At 32.4% G+C, this 18,217-nt stretch overlaps 3 protein-coding genes across 5 annotated transcripts; 2 read left to right on the forward strand and 1 right to left on the reverse strand.

The window, feature by feature from the left end:
- Positions 1-6,755: 6,755 nt before the first annotated feature.
- BBS1 (Bardet-Biedl syndrome 1) lies at positions 6,756-9,725 on the forward strand. 2 transcript variants are annotated; one of them, XM_015925834.3, is made up of 6 exons: positions 6,809-6,952; positions 7,038-7,782; positions 7,853-8,471; positions 8,541-8,674; positions 8,741-8,962; positions 9,038-9,725. In XM_015925834.3, exons 1-6 carry the CDS (start codon positions 6,888-6,890, stop codon positions 9,116-9,118), a joined length of 1,866 nt encoding a protein of 621 aa, XP_015781320.2. In that variant the 5' UTR covers positions 6,809-6,887; the 3' UTR covers positions 9,119-9,725. The 2 variants fall into 2 exon arrangements, with proteins under 2 accessions (XP_015781318.2, XP_015781320.2); XM_015925832.3 differs by having other exon boundaries at positions 6,756-7,782.
- A 152-nt stretch (positions 9,726-9,877) lies between these two features.
- On the forward strand, positions 9,878-12,584 carry LOC107359296 (uncharacterized protein C13B9.2). Its single transcript, XM_015925783.2, has 4 exons — positions 9,878-10,702; positions 10,864-11,052; positions 11,111-11,818; positions 12,060-12,584. The coding sequence occupies exons 1-4, from the start codon at positions 10,432-10,434 to the stop codon at positions 12,362-12,364; spliced, it is 1,473 nt and encodes a 490-aa protein (XP_015781269.2). The 5' UTR covers positions 9,878-10,431; the 3' UTR covers positions 12,365-12,584.
- On the reverse strand, positions 12,468-15,903 carry LOC107359307 (ras-related protein Rab-34). Of its 2 annotated transcripts, XM_015925792.3 has the most exons (3): positions 15,465-15,903; positions 13,950-14,333; positions 12,468-13,157 (listed from the first exon to the last, which is right to left on the reverse strand). In XM_015925792.3, the coding sequence occupies exons 2-3, from the start codon at positions 14,253-14,255 to the stop codon at positions 12,663-12,665; spliced, it is 801 nt and encodes a 266-aa protein (XP_015781278.1). In that variant the 5' UTR covers positions 14,256-14,333; positions 15,465-15,903; the 3' UTR covers positions 12,468-12,662. The 2 variants fall into 2 exon arrangements, with proteins under 2 accessions (XP_015781278.1, XP_089122307.1); XM_089266181.1 differs by lacking the exon at positions 15,465-15,903 and having other exon boundaries at positions 13,950-14,964.
- Positions 15,904-18,217: the final 2,314 nt, after the last annotated feature.

Raw genomic sequence — 18,217 nt, forward strand, 5'->3', positions numbered from 1 at the left:
ATACTTCACAAAAATTGATTTGCTTTCATGCTGATTCCAATTCCATAGTTCAAATAATAGATAACGATACAAACTAAAAACTAGAAACATTAATATTGAAACGCGAATGAATAAACAAAAGTTGCATACAATTTACAAATTTTTTTATTATAGTATATTTGATTTGAATACATTTAGGAAAAGGCAATGAAAAGTTTAATTACAATTTTACAAATAATTTCTTGTTTTAAATTTGAGTTTTAGGACTAAATGTGGATAATGATCCAAATAGCTCGTCAAAATTGCAGTCCTTGGACAATGGTATCTTCACCTTCTTGTGGACAATCTTCTTGGGTACTTTGGCTCGTTTGTACACTACGTAGGGTTCGGGTGTTGTGGTTTTGGGTTTCTCGACTTTTTCCGGCTTCTTTTGCTTGATAGCAGCTATTGCATCTTTCACTCCCTTTTCGATCTTCTGTTTAACACGGAATAACCTATCCAGCAAAGAAGGAACAGTAGTAGTTTCACCTTCGTATGCTGGTTCAATATTTGATGGAACTACTGGTGGCTTTTTACTTGGAGTTGAAACATGGTAATATTCACGGGGTCGATAACTATCTTCGGCAGCATCATCAAAACCATCAAAAGGTTCTTTGGCCTTAACATAGTTGAAGATGATGAATGATAAACACAATAAATATATGAACTTCATTTTCACAAAAGTAAAATTGAAAGGTGAAAATAGATTCAAGAAAATTGAAGAGACTAGAGTCGAAAGACTAGTGAATACACAAACAATGTTGACTTGTCAAGATGAAAGTTGAGAATGATTTTCATTGACAATTTTGTCCCTTTATATAACATATTTTGTCCGACTTAAACTCCTTAACACAAAGTTTTGGGTGAACCAGGATTAAGGATTCGCTAAAAAAACTGGTCGACATTGCTTGTGGTCATCTTTTTTTAAACGATTTAAGAAGATGTTGTTTCTCTGAATAAGATCATTCAGGTTGGTTATCAAAAGTTAAGTTAGAAAAATGAGTTTCATCAAAAAATCTTCTCCCTTGGCCAAAAGACGATCGAAGTTTCAACTTTGACTCCGAATTTCTAGAAAAATGTCGATCCGAGAAATTTTGAATAACACTAATGGATTCGGGTTTTATGTCCATACAAACCAACAGAGTCTAAATTTGAAGAAATTAATTTTACCCGTTTTTAGCCCATTTGTGCCGATTTGTGCATAAATGAGTTAATGTGTCTATTCAGTAACAACTACCATATTTTGTCAGACTTAAACGGGTTAGCACAAGGCTAAGGATGAACCAGGATTAAGGACTCACTAACAATATTGGTCGAAAAGGTGATCTTGTTTCAAACGTTTTATCTTTCTCTGACCATAAGGCTAAAGGTTAAACAGGTTTGTCAAACTCTGTAGTCCATAGTAAAGCTTATTTAAGTCCCTTATTAATTTTTGTATCTAACTCTGTTATGGCGTTATTCATTGTTTATTAGTAATTAAAGAGCAGAAATGCATCAATCGGCGATTATTTAACAATCAATTTTCAGCAAAACACAAATGTAATTTATTCCTATCATTTAGGACTTATAATGTTCAAACGATCTGCACACGGAAACACAAAACAAGATTCATGCTGAGACAAATTCAGTTTTAGAATATAAATATTTTTATTTTAGTATATTTGATTTGAATAAATTTAGGAAAAGTCAATGAATAGTTTGATTACAGTTCTATAAATTCTTGTTATAAATTTGAGTATTTGAGCCAGATCCGAATAATTATTTATTAACAATTAATACTTTGTATATAGTAATAAATCCATTAGATTTCTGCATTCCCGTCATCATCTTGAATTTTCTTATTTCTTTGTCCACGTATGCTCGGTCGTATGTTAGCACGGGTTTGGGTGTTGTGGATGTTGTGGTTTTGAGTTTCATGTGTTCTGTAAACTTATTTCGTCTAAGAGCAATAGGTTTAGATCGCAAGTGACTTTCAATTACCTTCTTAGTCTGGAAAAAATCATATCTATTTTTGTTAGACTGAACCTTAGAAGCTTCAATTTCATATGGTGGATGCGATGGAAGTAATTCGTCCTCTTTAACCATAGGAGACGATTGGTGATATTTCCGAGTTGGGCGAGGTGGAAGTATTTCCTTTTTAACCAGAGACGATTGGTGGTATTTACGACGAGGAGGAAGCACCGTTGATCGCAATGGTGATGGGTATCCCTTTGTATAAGAGTCATCCTCTACGTCCTCATAATAATGAGCCTTAACATAGCTGAAGATAATAAATGTTACACACAATAAATAGATGAACTTCATTTTTACAAAAGTAAGAGTTGAAAGGTAGATTTCAAGATTCAAGTAAAATTAGACTAGAGTTAAATAAATATCAAAGACACAAACAATGTTGACTTTTCAAGATGAAAGTTGAGGATGATTTTCATCGTAAATTCTGTCCCTTTATATACCATATTTTGTCCGACTTAAACGGGTTAGCACATGGTTTGGGTGAGCCAGGGTTAATAATTAGCCTGAAAAAATACGTTTGACAATGCTTAAGGTGTTCGCGGAATCTTGTTTTAAACGTTTTATCTTTGAACATGACCATAAGGTTAAAGTTAGGTTCGAAGAATGATCCATGAAAATCTATGTTAAACAGGTTTGTCAAACTCTGTAGTCGTTAGTTAAACTGATTTTTTTAATTCTGAGAGTGTTTACTTTCGATTGAACAAGTGTCAGAGTGATTTAGGTTTAGTGAAATATATTGTTCAAACGATTAGCAGTAAGTATCAAATAAAGAGTTTCACTTTTTGAACTTTCTGAATTGAGAAAATGAAGCCTTTTTTCACTTAAAAATAGCTTTTCAATCAATCTTTACCTCATCTTTAAACACTTGCAAATTGTTAGAATAGATATTCCTAGATATTTGATCTCATTATTTTGATTGTATCAATTCGATTGGAAATTTATTGCAATTAATCAGTTCAAGCAATTGAATATCAACCTAGTTGGCTGAGTTGATTAGTAATCAATTTGAGATGTGCACTTGAAAATTGATCTTTAGGTTCAATGGATCCAATTAAGAAATTAATTTTAAAATGGTCAGGTATTTCATTTCAATTTTGTTTGTTTTTACAAAGTTGAACAAAGAGTTAAGCGTTAAGATGGTTAATTTAAAAAGAGGTTTATTTTGAGGGCAAAAGTCATGAAAATCATTCTCAACTTTCATCTCGAAAAGTTAACATTGTTTGTGTATTCACTAGTCTTTCGACTCTAGTCTCTTCAATTTTCGTGAATCTATTTTCACCTTTCAATTTTACTTTTGTGAAAATGAAGTTCATCTATTTATTGTGTATATCATTCATCATCTTCAGCTATGTTAAGGCTGACGAACAATACGGTTTTAATAAGTTTGAAGAGTTTGATAGTTTTCATCCCCGCGAATATTACCAAGTGGCATCTCCAGATAAAAAGCCGCCAGTAGTTCCACCTCATCCATCTGAAGTTTATCCAGTAGACGAGAGTGAAGTTTCTACCGTTCCTTCTTTCAAAGTCAAGTTTCTCCAAGTTAAGCAGAAGCTCGAAAAGGAATTTAAAGATAGAATAGCTGCTTTGAAGCCGAAAAAAGAAGTGAAACCCAAAACCACAACACCCGAACCCTTCGTTGTATACGAAAGAGTCAAAGTACCCAAGAAAACTGTCAACAAGAAGGTGAAGAAACCAAAGATGTCCAAGAACTGCAAGATTATAAAGAAAGCATTATTTGGATAATTATTCGGATCTGGTCCAAATGCTCAAATTTATAACAAGAAATTTATTTGTACAATTGTAATCAATCTATTCATTGACATTTCCTAAATGTATTCAAATCAAATAAACCAAAATAAAAATATTCATAAATTGTATACAACTTTTGTTTATTCATTCGCGTTTCAATATTAATGTTTCTAGTTTTTAGGGCAAGTTGAGTATTGATTGGGTTCGAATAAAAACTTTTTAAAAATGTTCTGAACTCATCTATTTGAATTCGACTGAAATGACTGCTTTCGATGACCATTCAATTGAGGATACAATTTACACAATTATCACATTTATACACAAAACTTTGACTCAAAGTCTTTGAGACTCAATATTTCGAGATTGGCATTACTTTCAATCATTATGCTTTCACCAAATTAATTATTTACTAATTAGTAATACAATTAAATTAAATTACTTTCCTTCTTTACTATTAAATTAAATTAATAGCGCATTTTGACTATGAGGTTTGGGTTGTAAATGCACGAGCAACAGCTTATTCAACAAACCAAACTCATCTAAACCCATATCTTGGTAAATAAACCAAATTTTCTAGTTAAACTTGCAAATGTAATACATTTAGTACTGATAAAGGCTCGAATATTTGAGTCAAGAGTTGAGATGTAATGGGGTTTGTAGGGACATGAAAACTGAGTCCATTGGTGCTATTAAATAATAAATCCGATGAACCGTTTTCGAGGAACTCAAGAACCAAGTTGAAACTGAGATCGCCTTTTGGACAACTATGGAAGAAGATTTTTTAATGAAACTCATTTTTCTGATGTAACTTTTGATGAGCAACCAGAAAATAATCTTATCTGGAGAAACAACATCTTCTGTTTTCGTAAAAAAAGATCAAGTTCAACTTTCAAATAAACCGACCGAATTCTGTGATCGTAAAAACCAGAGAGCTGAAAAAATGATCCGAAAAAATGTAATCAATTCAAGAAACATCAGATGAAACAGAACGATATTTCGGAAACCATTCCAATGAAATCCTGAATTGAAAACATGTGCAATATTACAAATGACTAGATTGAAGTGTATTTTATACTTGAATTGAATGTACAATAGTAAGAACAAGAATAAAAGTTCCAAATGAAACAGTCTAAGTTATTCTTCATGTTGTTACGCACTCGAGATACCTCTCAAAAATTGAATTGCTTTTATGCTGTTTTCAATTCCATAGTTCAAATAATAGATACAATCTTGCAACTAGAAAACACTAACAATTTAAATATTGAAACGCGAATGAATAAACAAAAGTTGTATACAATTTATAAATATTTTTATTTTAGTTTTTTTGATTTGAATGCATTTAGGAAAAGGCAATGAATAGTTTGATTACAATTGTACAAATAATTTCTTGTTATACATTTAAACATTTGGTCCAGATCCGATTATCCAAATAATGCTTTTTTTATAATCTTGCAGTCCTTGGACATTGGCTTCACCTTCTTGACTTTGACAGCTTTGGGTACGTTGCGGTCGTATACATAGACAGGTGCGAGTGTTGTAGTTATGGGCATTTTGGATTCTACGACTTTTTTCAACTTCTTTTGCTTAAGAGCTCCCATTTTATCTTTCAGTTCCTTCTCGAGCTTCTTCATAGTCTGGTCAGCCTTCCTCTTAGCTTGGTCAACCGTCTTCTTGGCCTTGTCAACTTTATTTTTCAAGTTCTTTTCAAACTTCATCTTAGTTTGGTCAAGTTTATCTTTGAACGACGGAAGGGTGGAAACTTCAACATCGTATGCTGGATAACCATATGATGGACGAGGTGGAATAATTGGCTTTTTAACTGAAGTTGACGACTGGTACTGACTAGAAGGAACGTCAGCTTTTTGTGACCATGAATCGTATTCACGAGGAGAAAAGTCGCTCTCTATTTCCCCATCATAATCTTCTTGCTCGTCAGCCTTAACATAGCTGAAGATGATGAATGATAAACACAATAAATAGATGAACTTCATTTTCACAAAAGTAAAATTGAAAGGTGAAAATAGATTCACGAAAATTGAAGAGACTAGAGTCGAAAGACTAGTGAATACACAAACAATGTTGACTTGTCAAGATGAAAGTTGAGAATGATTTTCATTGACAATTTTGTCCCTTTATATACCATATTTTGTCCGACTTAAACTCCTTAACACAAAGTTTTGGGTGAACCAGGATTAAGGATTCGCTAAAAAAACTGGTCGACATTGCTTGTGGTCATCTTTTTTTAAACGATTTAAGAAGATGTTGTTTCTCTGAATAAGATCATTCAGGTTGGTTATCAAAAGTTAAGTTAGAAAAATGAGTTTCATCAAAAAATCTTCTCCCTTGGCCAAAAGACGATCGAAGTTTCAACTTTGACTCCGAATTTCTAGAAAAATGTCGATCCGAGAAATTTTGAATAACACTAATGGATTCGGGTTTTATGTCCATACAAACCAACAGAGTCTAAATTTGAAGAAATTAATTTTACCCGTTTTTAGCCCATTTGTGCCGATTTGTGCATAAATGAGTTAATGTGTCTATTCAGTAACAACTCGCATATTCACCAATTATATTCATTCGTATAAATTGAACAATTTCATTTCAAATGAGCGTGAAACCAAATATATGTAACATTTTAAGGCCATTTAATAATATTTATTAATAATAATCATTTAGCGGACATTATTCCCATTGAATTAACTAAATTTAGTTAAACTAATAATTAAATAAATACTGTGTCCAAGCACTAGTTACAGTCATTTTCAAGTTACCACTTTGGAGTCATAATTACAACTCGACTCAATAATCCTTTAGTTAAAATAAAGAGTTAGTTTTGCCCTTCTGACCATTGTTAAGAATAAGAAATTGATTTGTTAAGACAGGGAAATAGACAGAATAAAGAAAGAGGAGAATAATTTTGACCATTTCTCTTTCTTAATTTAAACATTCAATGTTTGAATGTTACATATATATTTATAATAACTCAACTGTCAAGTCCATTCAATGTATGAATTATTGTCACTATGGATACTTGTTCATAATAAACAAAAGTATGGCTTTGAGTTTACCACTAAGATTATGATTTGTGTTAATAAAGTTTATTAATCATGGATTCTGATGAACAAAACATCTCAGGTTTATTGGATGATCAATCTACGCTTGATGACAGAAGGTAATATATTCATAACAATCAATTTATGCATCAATTTTTTTGAAACTCATTTTACTTTTTATCCTTACAACTCAAATGTATTTAGGACTTCGTCTTCATTGTCAAATCAAATCATTACTGGTGAATCCAAGGAGACTTTGATTAGTAAACCAGAAATTGCAAGTAAATGGTTAACCGCTTATAATGATAATCTTTGTTCCCTTTACACGTTAACTGCGTGTATATGTTTCGTCGATCTGAACGGAGATGGAGACCAGAAATTGGTTATCGCTGATCTTGGTAATGGTGTCCAAGGAATGAAGCTAAACATTTACAAAGGAACTTTCATTTTATCGCAATTAACTCTAATTGACTGTCCTTCTGGTGTCGTCTCTTTTTACATGGACTCAAATGCCCCCAGAATACCAGCTATTGGAGTCGCTTCTGGTTCTTATTTGTACATTTACAAGAATCTGAAACCATTTTATAAATTTGGTTTACCAAGCTTAGAGATTCATCCAAGTGAACAAGATGCTTGGAATCAACTGGTTGCAGATAAAATTGATGCAAGTCAACTGAAGGTGCTTCTTGAAAATTTAAGAATCGAAGTGGGTGAAGCCAGTTTAACTGCTCGGTCTCAGCGCCTCATTGATTTGACAGATCCAGGAGTGATCGATGACTTTATTGGACGATACAAAGATCAACCATTGAAAAGATCAACTATCATCACATGCATAGCAACAATAAAGAAGACGGTTGATGAAGATAATAACTTAAACTGTCTCATTATTGGAACTGAAAACAAAGACATTTTGATAATTGAACCAGATGCTTTTACCATTCTGACATCGGTGAGGCTAATTTCAGCTCAAATCTTTGTCCTGATTTGTATTATCATTCTTATGTTATGATATCTTTCAGGTTCAACTTCCATCGATCCCTGTGTTCCTTGAAATTAGTGGATTGTTTAATGTTGAATATCGGGTTATTGTTTCTTGTCGAGATGCTTGTATTTATACGATTAAACGTGGATTCAAAACGGGAAGACTTTGTGTTCAACTCAATTCTCAGCCTGTTGGTCTTGTTAGATACAATAATAACATAATTGTTGGAACCATGGATCAATGTTTATCTTGTTTTACCATTAATGGGAATTGTGTTTGGAAGATTAACCAACAATCGGGAATAACATGCTTAACAGCCATTGAAGTTGAAATACTTGGACTTACTTTGATTGCAGTTGCACTGGAATCAAGAACTGTCGTATTTTATAACGGAAAATCAAAGGTGGACACAATTGAGACGGAAAATGTAATCACATCGATGAAATTTGGTCGTTATGGAAGGGAAGATAACACTTTGGTCATGGTATCCCGATCTGGTTCATTATCAATTCGGATACTTAAGAGAACAGCTAAGTTTACATCAATTGAGAGTGACTTCGGTGAAGCAGGATCAGGATCGACCATGAAAATGAATATTCCCAAGAAAACCAAATTGTTCATAGACCAATCAGTTAGGGAACGTGAAGAAGCAATTGGTAAGTCAAGTAATTTTGTTATCATTTAGCAAAACCAGATTCATTGGTATTATTTATTTTCATCTTTAGCTATTCATCGAGCTTTTCAACAAGATTTGTATCGATTACGATTGGTTGTTGCTCGCGCCTATGTAAAAGCAATAGCGGCAAGCTTGAATCCAATGTCATCTAATGCTGTTGATCCACTGAAATTATCTGCTCAGGTAATTGAAGAGTAAGATAATCTGTTTAGAAGGTATCTCATATCTTGGCATATTCAAAATTTTTAGGTCCATGGACTTGGTCCAGTATTTCGTTTAATATTGGAGATACAAAATACTTCACTAGATCAACCGTCTTACAATCTAAATTTATTTTTCTATTGTGATGTTAAAATTTATCGGATTCATCGTAATTTCATTCCAGTACCCAATCTGCAACCAGGTTACATTTACACTTTTGCCACTAAAGTTGAATGTGTAAATGAGTTGAATGTTTCCGACTTCATCAAGGTGAGTTAATAATTCTGACTTTGTCTCAAAATCAATAAGTCAAATAATCAACGATAAACATTCCTTTTGTTTTAGATTCACGTCGTTCGTGAGGGTGACAGCACACCAATTATCACAGCAATCATAAATATGCCTTCAAGTGAAACACCAGTTTAATTGTAATAAAACTCTGAGCTCAGATTGAAAAGTAGTGGATGATTCAACAGAGGCAATAAAATTAATTCATAGATTATGAGATAGTCACGATATCATGTCTGGAATATGCCGTTGAATAATTTCAAAGCCTTGACAGAGTTCATTGAATGGCATTAAGATCAGAATGCAAAGTAACAAAATGAAAATGGCAGACGCGATTTAAGTGTAACAAGGATTGACACAAGGAGACACTATTCAAATTAACTTAACCTTATGATGCACAATAAGTTGATATGAAAAAACTGGTAAAATGATATTCGATGATTAAGATGTTAAAGATGGCGACAGTTATCCTTTTGTTTCTCAACTTTCTTTTCAATATAAAAATAGACGATAAAGGTTGACATGTAATTCAATAATTCAATCAAATTTAAATAGATTCAGATCTAAACTAAGCAAAGAAGCTCGCCTTCTTGACCAACCAAGCTAATAATTGCATTTCAATGAAATTGTGTTATGATAATGTTATTGTATTGAGAACGTTGAAGGAATAACATTAAGCATCTTCATTTATTGATTTAATATGATGTGAATCTTGAAACAAAATAAATTTTGTTATTTTGCAAGATATACTCAAGCATTTCAGTATCTTTCATGAATGTTTATCAATTGCAACAATTTGTGTCATTAATTTTCATTTTTAATTGAGTTCAACTTTTTCTAAAAGAGCGCCTTTAGTTTAATTGGACATTTGATTCAGCTTGACTTCTTAGGTGCAGAGATAACACAGCTGAGGGAGAAACATTATTTATGTTTACTAATTAGTTTCTTGTTTGACAGATAAATACATGTACTACGAATTGATTAAATATTTATCAATATGATTTATAAATTATTTATAAAATGTAGATATGTTTTGTAAAGAATCGATCAGTGAACATTCACTGAAATAACCATGTTTTATAATATTGTGTCAAAGTAAATAAGATAATCAACTCTAAACTCTTCTTTATTGGAGGTAAAACAATGATGTCTATTATTGTCCTCAATGTTTGTTTTGTGCTTCCAGTTTTATCATCAAAATGGAAGTTTAACCATTCAAAGTGAATAACTGTGCTAGTTCTGGTAATTCAGTTATTGTAGTCCAAGAGATTTTTCAATCTATTGCCAAATACATTTTCTGGTGTTGATTTGTATCATCCATCGCCTATCTGATTATTGAGGGAATTTTCTTGACGTAAATTATTACCATTAATCTCTTTATCAATTAAGAAGGCAGTTCCTTCTTGATATTACTGGTAAACTGGTGAAAAGGTTTACTTTCTACAGCTTTCATGGTTTTAGTTTCGACTTTCCCTCGAGCATTGTTGCAAATTTCAAAAAAATTCAAGCCTATTCCAACTCAACGATATTTCAGCACCGCAATGTCAGCATTTCTTTGTGATCATCTTAAACAAATCCATTCTACAGCTTTAAAATCAGTCAATGGTGATACTTTAATTAAGGAAATCATTTCCTTCAATAAAGGTTCAATGATAATTACTCGTGAGAGTGAAATCAAGCAATTTGATTTAAACGGTAAAGATGTCTACTTAATTGGATCAGGTAAGATATCGTTAAATGTATTCAAATAAATGACCTTAATCCGTTAGTAGACGGATGCGAATAATTTTGCATAGATGTCTGACAATTTTGTCAAGCCATTTTTATGTTGTTTTAATGCTCTAATCTCTTAACCCATCCCAAAAAATATGATAAATCGATAGGTAAAGGTGTCCTTGGTTTGTGTCTTGGTTTCCTGAAAGCATTGGAAAGACAAAATGCAAGTCGAAATGACCGAATAACTATAACAAAAGGAATTATAAGCATGCCGGTTGGAATAAAATGCCAGCATTTTGACCTTTTGGAGAGACACAACATTACTGCTTTTTTTGGAGCTAAAAATAATTTACCAGGTAAGATTTTTATACCAAATAATTTTCAATTTTTTATCATCAAATTATTTCTCTGCAGATGAAGATTCAGTGGTAGCTACTAATGCAATTCTTGACCTTATTGACAGCGTAATCAAAGGTGAAACATCCAGTAGGCCTAAAGTTTTCATCTCTCTCATCACTGGTGGAGCATCAGCTTTATTGGTTGCACCGCGAGAACCCTTAACTTTGACCAAAAAACGTGAACTGACTCAAACCTTGATGGCCGCTGGTTGTACAATCAATGAGCTCAATAGTGTCCGTAGCTGTTGGTCCAAAGTCAAAGCCGGTCAACTTGCATTAAGAGTCTTGTCAGAATCTAATAACGTTGAGATGGTCAATTTAATTGCTAGCGATGTTATTGGTGACCCAATGGATATCATTGGAAGTGGTCCAACAGTTTTACCTCCTGATGATTCATTGAATCCATTGGAAATCATTGATATGTATAAAATATCAATTGACGAGGATATCAGAAATTTGTGCCAACTAGTCAAGCCAAGTTCAAATATAGACGATAGGTTACACAATTTAATCATTGTTAACAATCGAATAGCGTTAAATTCCATTACAAATTTGATGACTCAATTGGATTATAAAATAATCGATTTGGGAAATCAAATTTCTGGCGAAGCGTCTACACTGGGCTCTCGGTTTGCTCAAATTGCACGCACATCTGAGAAGGGTGAAGGAAAAATTTGCTGGATTGGAGGCGGTGAAACTGTTGTAACATTAACCACCACTCATGGTGAGTAAATTTTGTCTGTCGCATGAAATACCAGCAATTTATTACAGCTGATTGTAAAATGTTGTCATTAGCTGTTACATAAGCAAGGTTATAAAAACACACCTTCTTTTAATGTCTATCATTACTTATGACATTTTTACTTTATGGGTACAGTGAAAATCAACGATAGGCAATCTATTCATCAAAGATAATGAGTTTTTGATAAATTCTGATTTTTGTTTTCTTTCTCATATTACAATAGGTAAAGGAGGACGGTGTCAAGAAATGGCCTTACAATTTTTAATTGACACTTTCCATGATCAGTTGACCAATTTTGCTTTCCTTGCTGGCGGTACTGACGGTCAGGATGGACCAACACCGATTTCTGGAATTATTTATCAATATTCTGATCGCATTACGTCTGAGATTTATGATGCAGCTAAAGTTCACCTTTCCAATCACGACGCTTATACTTTTTGGTCTGAAAACTTACCTGAATGTATGATAGACACTGGTGGACCAACTGGAGTCAATGTTATGGATATTTACTGTCTTTTACAATGTTAATCAGCAAATTGTGATGCTAAATTAAGAGATTAAGTGTATTTTATCGTTGACTGAGTTTTCAAGGAATTCTGCTTTATAAATGTCAAAATTATGTTATTCAATGTTTACTTTGATTGCTTTGTCATCTTTAATCAATGCATTTATTTATGAGCAATTTAATTGTGTAACAACAGCCTTCAACACTCAATCAAAGTTGAAATAAAACTAAATTTTCGTCTAATTTTCAAGTTTCTCGTTTTCTTTTCTAGTAAAAGATAATTTGAATCAACAAAAATGCACACAATTTAACACATTTAAATTACTTTTTATATACACATTTATTAACCATACAAGCTTTGATAAGAGCAAATTTTTTCTTCTTGTTCAGATTGACAAATTTAGCTGAATACTGAACGGCTTGAGATTCTTTATCCTCTTTCATCCTGTCAATGGATGTGAGGATGATTTCACTAAATGACAGGGCAGCGACTCGTTTAAAAAAATTTTCAACATTGTAACCAGTTCGACTTGAAACACTCCAATATTCAGCTGAAAGTGATTCAGCCACCTTTAAAGCTTCCGTTTCCACAAACTCTACAACTGAATCAGCTATGCAGTCCATTTTGGTTCCAACCAGAAACATCAATGGAACTTTGTTTCCCTTGTTTCCGCTAATAATTCTTGATACCCAATCATTAACTGATTTGAGGGTTGATATGTTTGAAAGATCGAAACAAATGATGGCTGCATGGGCATTTCGATAATAATTTTCAGCAATGGATTGAAATCTTTCTTGACCAGCAGTGTCCCAAACCTGATTAAAGAAATAAAAGATTTAAGGTTAAATTTCATTTATGTGTTTAATTTTATGTAATATTTATCTTGTGACTAATTAGAACAGGGATTACCAAGGTTAATCTTGATTGTTTGAGCAGTTCAAAAGTTAGTTATTATATTAGTTTGCCAAGCAAGTAGACATTGAGAAAGAGAGAAATGGAAGTTGATCAAGGTAGACCTGAGTCAAGTTATTTTCCTGATTTCACCAACCGAAACAACGTTATTGTTACAACTATTGTTATTGTCATTACTAAAGACTAATTTTCCATGTTTTTGCTTACAGATAAACGATGCAATTTTATTACTAACAAAACTTAAATATTAATGATGGTTTGATTTTAAAAATTTAGCAAATTGAAGGGATAAAAGCACTGATATTATTTGCAACAGCTTAACTCGATCAAATTCAACTCAACAGTCTTTAATTACAGAGTGTAAATGCATTTGAAATCGGATTATATTGATTGCAGAAAATAAACCTGATGAAAGAAAAGCTCATATTGTAAAGAAACAATTCGGATACAATTTTAACATGTGGATACTAAACAATAATGATATATTTGAAATGCTGAATCAAATAACACTTCATGAGAATAGGTAAATCTTTCAACGTTAACAATAAAAGATGGGACCTTTCTCGAACAAATCGATATTAATGTTTTGACTACCATTAAAAAATGGTATCTAATGAAAGAAATGGTGATTTACAATTGATTACTTTTGCTTTATAATGAGGACCTTAGTGTGAAAAAATAAATAAATCAATTACCTGAAGCTGAAAAGGGACTTGAAGTATGTTAAATCTGATTATGGCAAAATCAACTCCAATGGTTGCTTTATGGTCAAGTCCAAACGTATCGTAGGTAAAACGATTAAGTAGACATGTTTTCCCCACGGCCATGTCACCAACTAGAATTACTTTGGCGCATTTTGAAAATGGATCACTTAGTGAAAGATTAACATTTTGATCACAATAATCACGTATTTCCTGATCAAAAGCCAAACTGGAATAAGGTGAAGCTAAACTATATGGAATAGGAAAACAATCGACAACACGCTGTGTGGACAAATCCATGGGATATGCGAGATGCCAAGATGTTTGTGATGTGAATGTAAGCAGTAAAGACGTTTAAGATGTATAATCTAATTAATACTGATGAGATGAAAAGGATTGAAAGTGATGAGGAGTTAAAGAAGAAAATTGAAGATGAGGTTACTCTTAAAATGGTTAAAGAACCACAATAATGTTCTTATTGTTAATGAAAAGAGGAAAAATCATAGAAAACGCTTTTGTTGTGAAGAAATTTCAATGTTGATTGAAAAGTGGTTGACAGAATAGAGACAAAAAAATGGCAGACGCGATTTAAGTGTAACAAGGATTGACACAAGGAGACACTATTCAAATTAACTTAACCTTATGATGCACAATAAGTTGATATAAAAAAACTGGTAAAATGATATTCGATGATTAAGATGTTAAAGATGGCGACAGTTATCCTTTTGTTTCTCAACTTTCTTTTCAATATAAAAATAGACGATAAAAGTTGACATGTAATTCAATAATTGAGTCACAATGGTTTTTGTACCATTTAAATCTAAACTAAACAAAGAAAGTGTTCGTCTTCTTGACCAACCAAGCTAATGATTTCATCTCAAAAACAATTAGTGAATTGGAATCAAAAGTGAAACTTGTTAGTCATCGTTGATATTTGCTTATTTAACTGTTTCAAGTAAACTCACTCGGATAAAAGTGAACCAGCAAATGGAGATCAGGCGATCCACAAAAAGAAACTTAAAGGTAAGATCAGCTTTCTCAGTTATATTTTGCTCTCTTTCTCTCTCTTTTTTTCTTTCTGCTTGTTTACTCCATTTGGCCTTTTTATTTATCATCAAAGGTAAGTCTATTTTGTTGCTGGTTTGCAGGTAGAGGGAGGGTAAAGAAAGAGAATTGCAGAGTTTTGCTGAAAAGGCCGGAAATCTGTTATTGGTAAAAGAAATGGGTTTCCTAAGCCTGAAATGCATCATATCTTTTATGGATTCTTTTCATTTTACTGTTGTGTATGTAAAATTAAAAATCCATTTCCCGTGACCTGAGACTTGCCCTTTTCATCGTAAACCTCTCTTTCTTTCTCTCTGTCTATCGCAGGGTGGAGGGTGTAAGGTGGAAAGTAAAAAATGTGTCCTCTATTGTTTTCAGTTTTATTATTAACTGTTATTCTTTTCGTTTGCTCTTCTTTTTTAGGAACATCATTATGGGGTTTTGCTTTTAAAGATGTTTACTCACCTTGTTTATTTGTGTTTCGTTTAAATTTATCTCAAGGCGTAATCTGGACTGGACTCAGATAAGAATCGTCGTAATCATCAACATTTCATCTCTTTCCATTCTTTGCAAACATTATGCAGCAATTGTTGTTTCAATTTTTGGTGATACGAATAAGATCCCTTAGTCACTTGATGGATGGGTTGAATTTACAAAAACAAATCACTTGGTAAATTAACTACAGGCACTGTTATGCTCGAATTGCGTTGTTAATTAAACATATATTGGCTCAGATATTCACAGGTCTGATGGATGTTGTTGGATGAAAACTTTGTTATTGCGATCAATTTTGAACCTTCTTTGGTGTTAGCAAGATATTTTATGGTTAAATGTATTCCAGTGACGAGCCTCAAACAAGACTTTATAAAAACCCGAAGGATTATAATTTTACTTGATTGCTAGAGAACCGTTCGATCTACAACAAATGGACTGGAAAGCCTGATGTAAATAAAATCATAATTTGCCCGTAAGCAGTTAATTCATGGGAAGAAATATTGACTACGAAAGACGTAACGAGATTCAATTTAATTACCTAATGACTTTATTTTTCTTTCTTGATTATAATTTTTGGTTTTCCAATTCATCAGGTCATTCATTTTTTGTCCAACTCAATGTTTTCATCATTGAAACTGTTTTTTGGATATTCCATGGGTTTTGATAATTCATGATTCCTCTAAAACTTGGTCTTTTCAAAGTAAATTTGCTGGATGTGTTTCTATTGTGCAGAATAACTGGTTCTGGGTCCTGGGTTGCTTGGTAACTTTTCTCATTCAGCTTTCAATTGTATGTTTTAATTTCTTCATGTAATTGATTTCTTTCTTCGGACAGTTTTATTTGCTCTTATTTGACTTTTATAAATCAACACTTGCCATCTCTTTCAATTCAGGAAAAATTCGTTTATTCATCTGGAACTTTGACTCATGATTCTACATAAAATACTTTTACCTTTGGGTTAAACATCTTGAGATTCACCGACGGATGGATTTAAATCTTTGATTTAAGTTCATGTCCATTTTGTCATAATGCTCACTGAGTACCAATGATGGATTAAACTCAGCAAACTTAATCTAGATGTGGATTGTTGGATATACAAGGCTGATACACAATCGTAAATTAAGTGGCAATCTAATAGCTTTAATTGGCTGATGTTCACATGAATATATTTCAATCAAAGTCAATTTAATCCCAGACTTGTTTTCATTTAGCTCATTGGATGCAAGTGCAAATTTGAAAATGACTTTAAGACTAGCAACCGTGAAATTAAAAAGAAGAATAATTCAGGGAAAATTTGGACGTTTACTATAAATTTATATTTCCATAGATTGGATTATATATTTGGATCCAGTCTTGGAACCAGCAAACACTATTGAAACGCGAATGAATAAACAAAAGTTGTATACAATTCATAAATATTTTTATTTTAGTTTTTTTTGATTTGAATACATTTAGGAAAAGGCAATGAATAGTTTGATTACAATTGTACAAATAATTTTGTTATAAATTTGAGCATTTGGTCCAGATCCGATTATCCAAATAATGCTTTGGCTATAAGTTTGCAGTCCTTGGACATTGGCTTCACCTTCTTGACAGTTTTCTTGGGTACTTTGACTCTTTCGTATACAACGAAGGGTTCGGGTGTTGTGGTTTTGGGTTTCACGTCTTTTTTGGGTTTCACATCTTTTTTTGGCTTCTTTTGCCGTATAGAAGCTATTGTATCTTTCACTCCCTTTTCGACCTTCTTCTTAGCTTGGAGCCACTTATCTCTTAAAGAAGGAATGGTGGAAACTTCAATTTCTTCTGCTGGATAACCATATGGAGGTCTAGGTGGAAGTGTTGGTGACTTTTCGGCTGAAGTTGATGATTGGTAATATTCACGGGGAGAAAGAACATTAGATTCTTCTTCTTCGTCAAAATTGACTTCTATGTCACCTTTGGCATAGGTGAAGATAGCGCATAAACACAATAAGTAAATGAACTTCATATCCACAAGCATAAAAATCAAAAAGTAGACAATAGAGTCAATTAGAATTGAAGAGACTAGAGTTGAAAGACTAGACATATAAATATGTTGAAGGTTCAAGACGAAAGTTGAGAATGATTTTCATTGAAATTTTTGTCCCTTTATATATCACATTTTGTCCGACTTAAACGGGTTAACACAAGGCTTTGGGTTAACCAGGATTAAGGATTCACTAACAATACTGGTCGATAATGCTTGAGGTCATCTTGTGCTAAACGAATTAAGTTCCATCTTGTTATTGTGAATCTCTGGCTTATCTTAAAAAATTATTGCTGCTTCTAGTATAAGATTGTTTTTTGGTGAAATTGTGCTGAATTTGTTCATAGATTACTGTTAATATGAACACAACTCAAATTAAATTTTGACTTTATTAAGGGAGTTGGAACATATTCAGCCAACAATCTAGTAAATTTTGAAAATAATACGATTAAAAGTACAAAATAGCAATATTAGCATAATAGATAAACTTCTTAAAATAAAACTTGTTTTCAAATGAAAATCATTATTGCTTTCTTGATCATCGATTTTCCAAGTTTCAAATATTTTTATTTTAAACTCTGATTTTTTTTATTTTTAGTTTCAGAGGTTGTTCAGAGAGAATAAATTTTACCGCAAAAGAATCGAATTTAAGTTATGAAATTCATAAGATCAAAGTTAATGTTTGAATAAATTAAAAAGGGTCAAAATTAAGATCAGT

Source organism: Tetranychus urticae, chromosome 1, assembly GCF_039701765.1.
Source record: "Tetranychus urticae isolate SD_2017Ah chromosome 1, NJAU_TeUrti_SD_1.0, whole genome shotgun sequence".
Lineage (NCBI taxonomy): Eukaryota > Metazoa > Arthropoda > Arachnida > Trombidiformes > Tetranychidae > Tetranychus > Tetranychus urticae.

What these genes read in the sequence shown, in the direction of transcription:
- BBS1 (XM_015925832.3), top strand. Translation starts at nt 6,898, where the DNA reads ATGAACAAAACATCTCAGGTTTATTGGATGATCAATCTACGCTTGATG. An exon ending in GGAACGTGAAGAAGCAATTG is followed by an intron (nt 8,472 to 8,540) that starts GTAAGTCAAGTA and finishes TTTCATCTTTAG; the next exon opens with CTATTCATCGAGCTTTTCAA. An exon ending in ATGTTTCCGACTTCATCAAG is followed by an intron (nt 8,963 to 9,037) that starts GTGAGTTAATAA and finishes CTTTTGTTTTAG; the next exon opens with ATTCACGTCGTTCGTGAGGG.
- LOC107359296 (XM_015925783.2), top strand. Translation starts at nt 10,432, where the DNA reads ATGGTTTTAGTTTCGACTTTCCCTCGAGCATTGTTGCAAATTTCAAAA. An exon ending in AGCTAAAAATAATTTACCAG is followed by an intron (nt 11,053 to 11,110) that starts GTAAGATTTTTA and finishes ATTTCTCTGCAG; the next exon opens with ATGAAGATTCAGTGGTAGCT. An exon ending in AACATTAACCACCACTCATG is followed by an intron (nt 11,819 to 12,059) that starts GTGAGTAAATTT and finishes ATATTACAATAG; the next exon opens with GTAAAGGAGGACGGTGTCAA.
- LOC107359307 (XM_015925792.3), bottom strand. Translation starts at nt 14,255, where the DNA reads ATGGATTTGTCCACACAGCGTGTTGTCGATTGTTTTCCTATTCCATAT. An exon ending in AAGTCCCTTTTCAGCTTCAG is followed by an intron (nt 13,158 to 13,949) that starts GTAATTGATTTA and finishes TTCTTTAATCAG; the next exon opens with GTTTGGGACACTGCTGGTCA.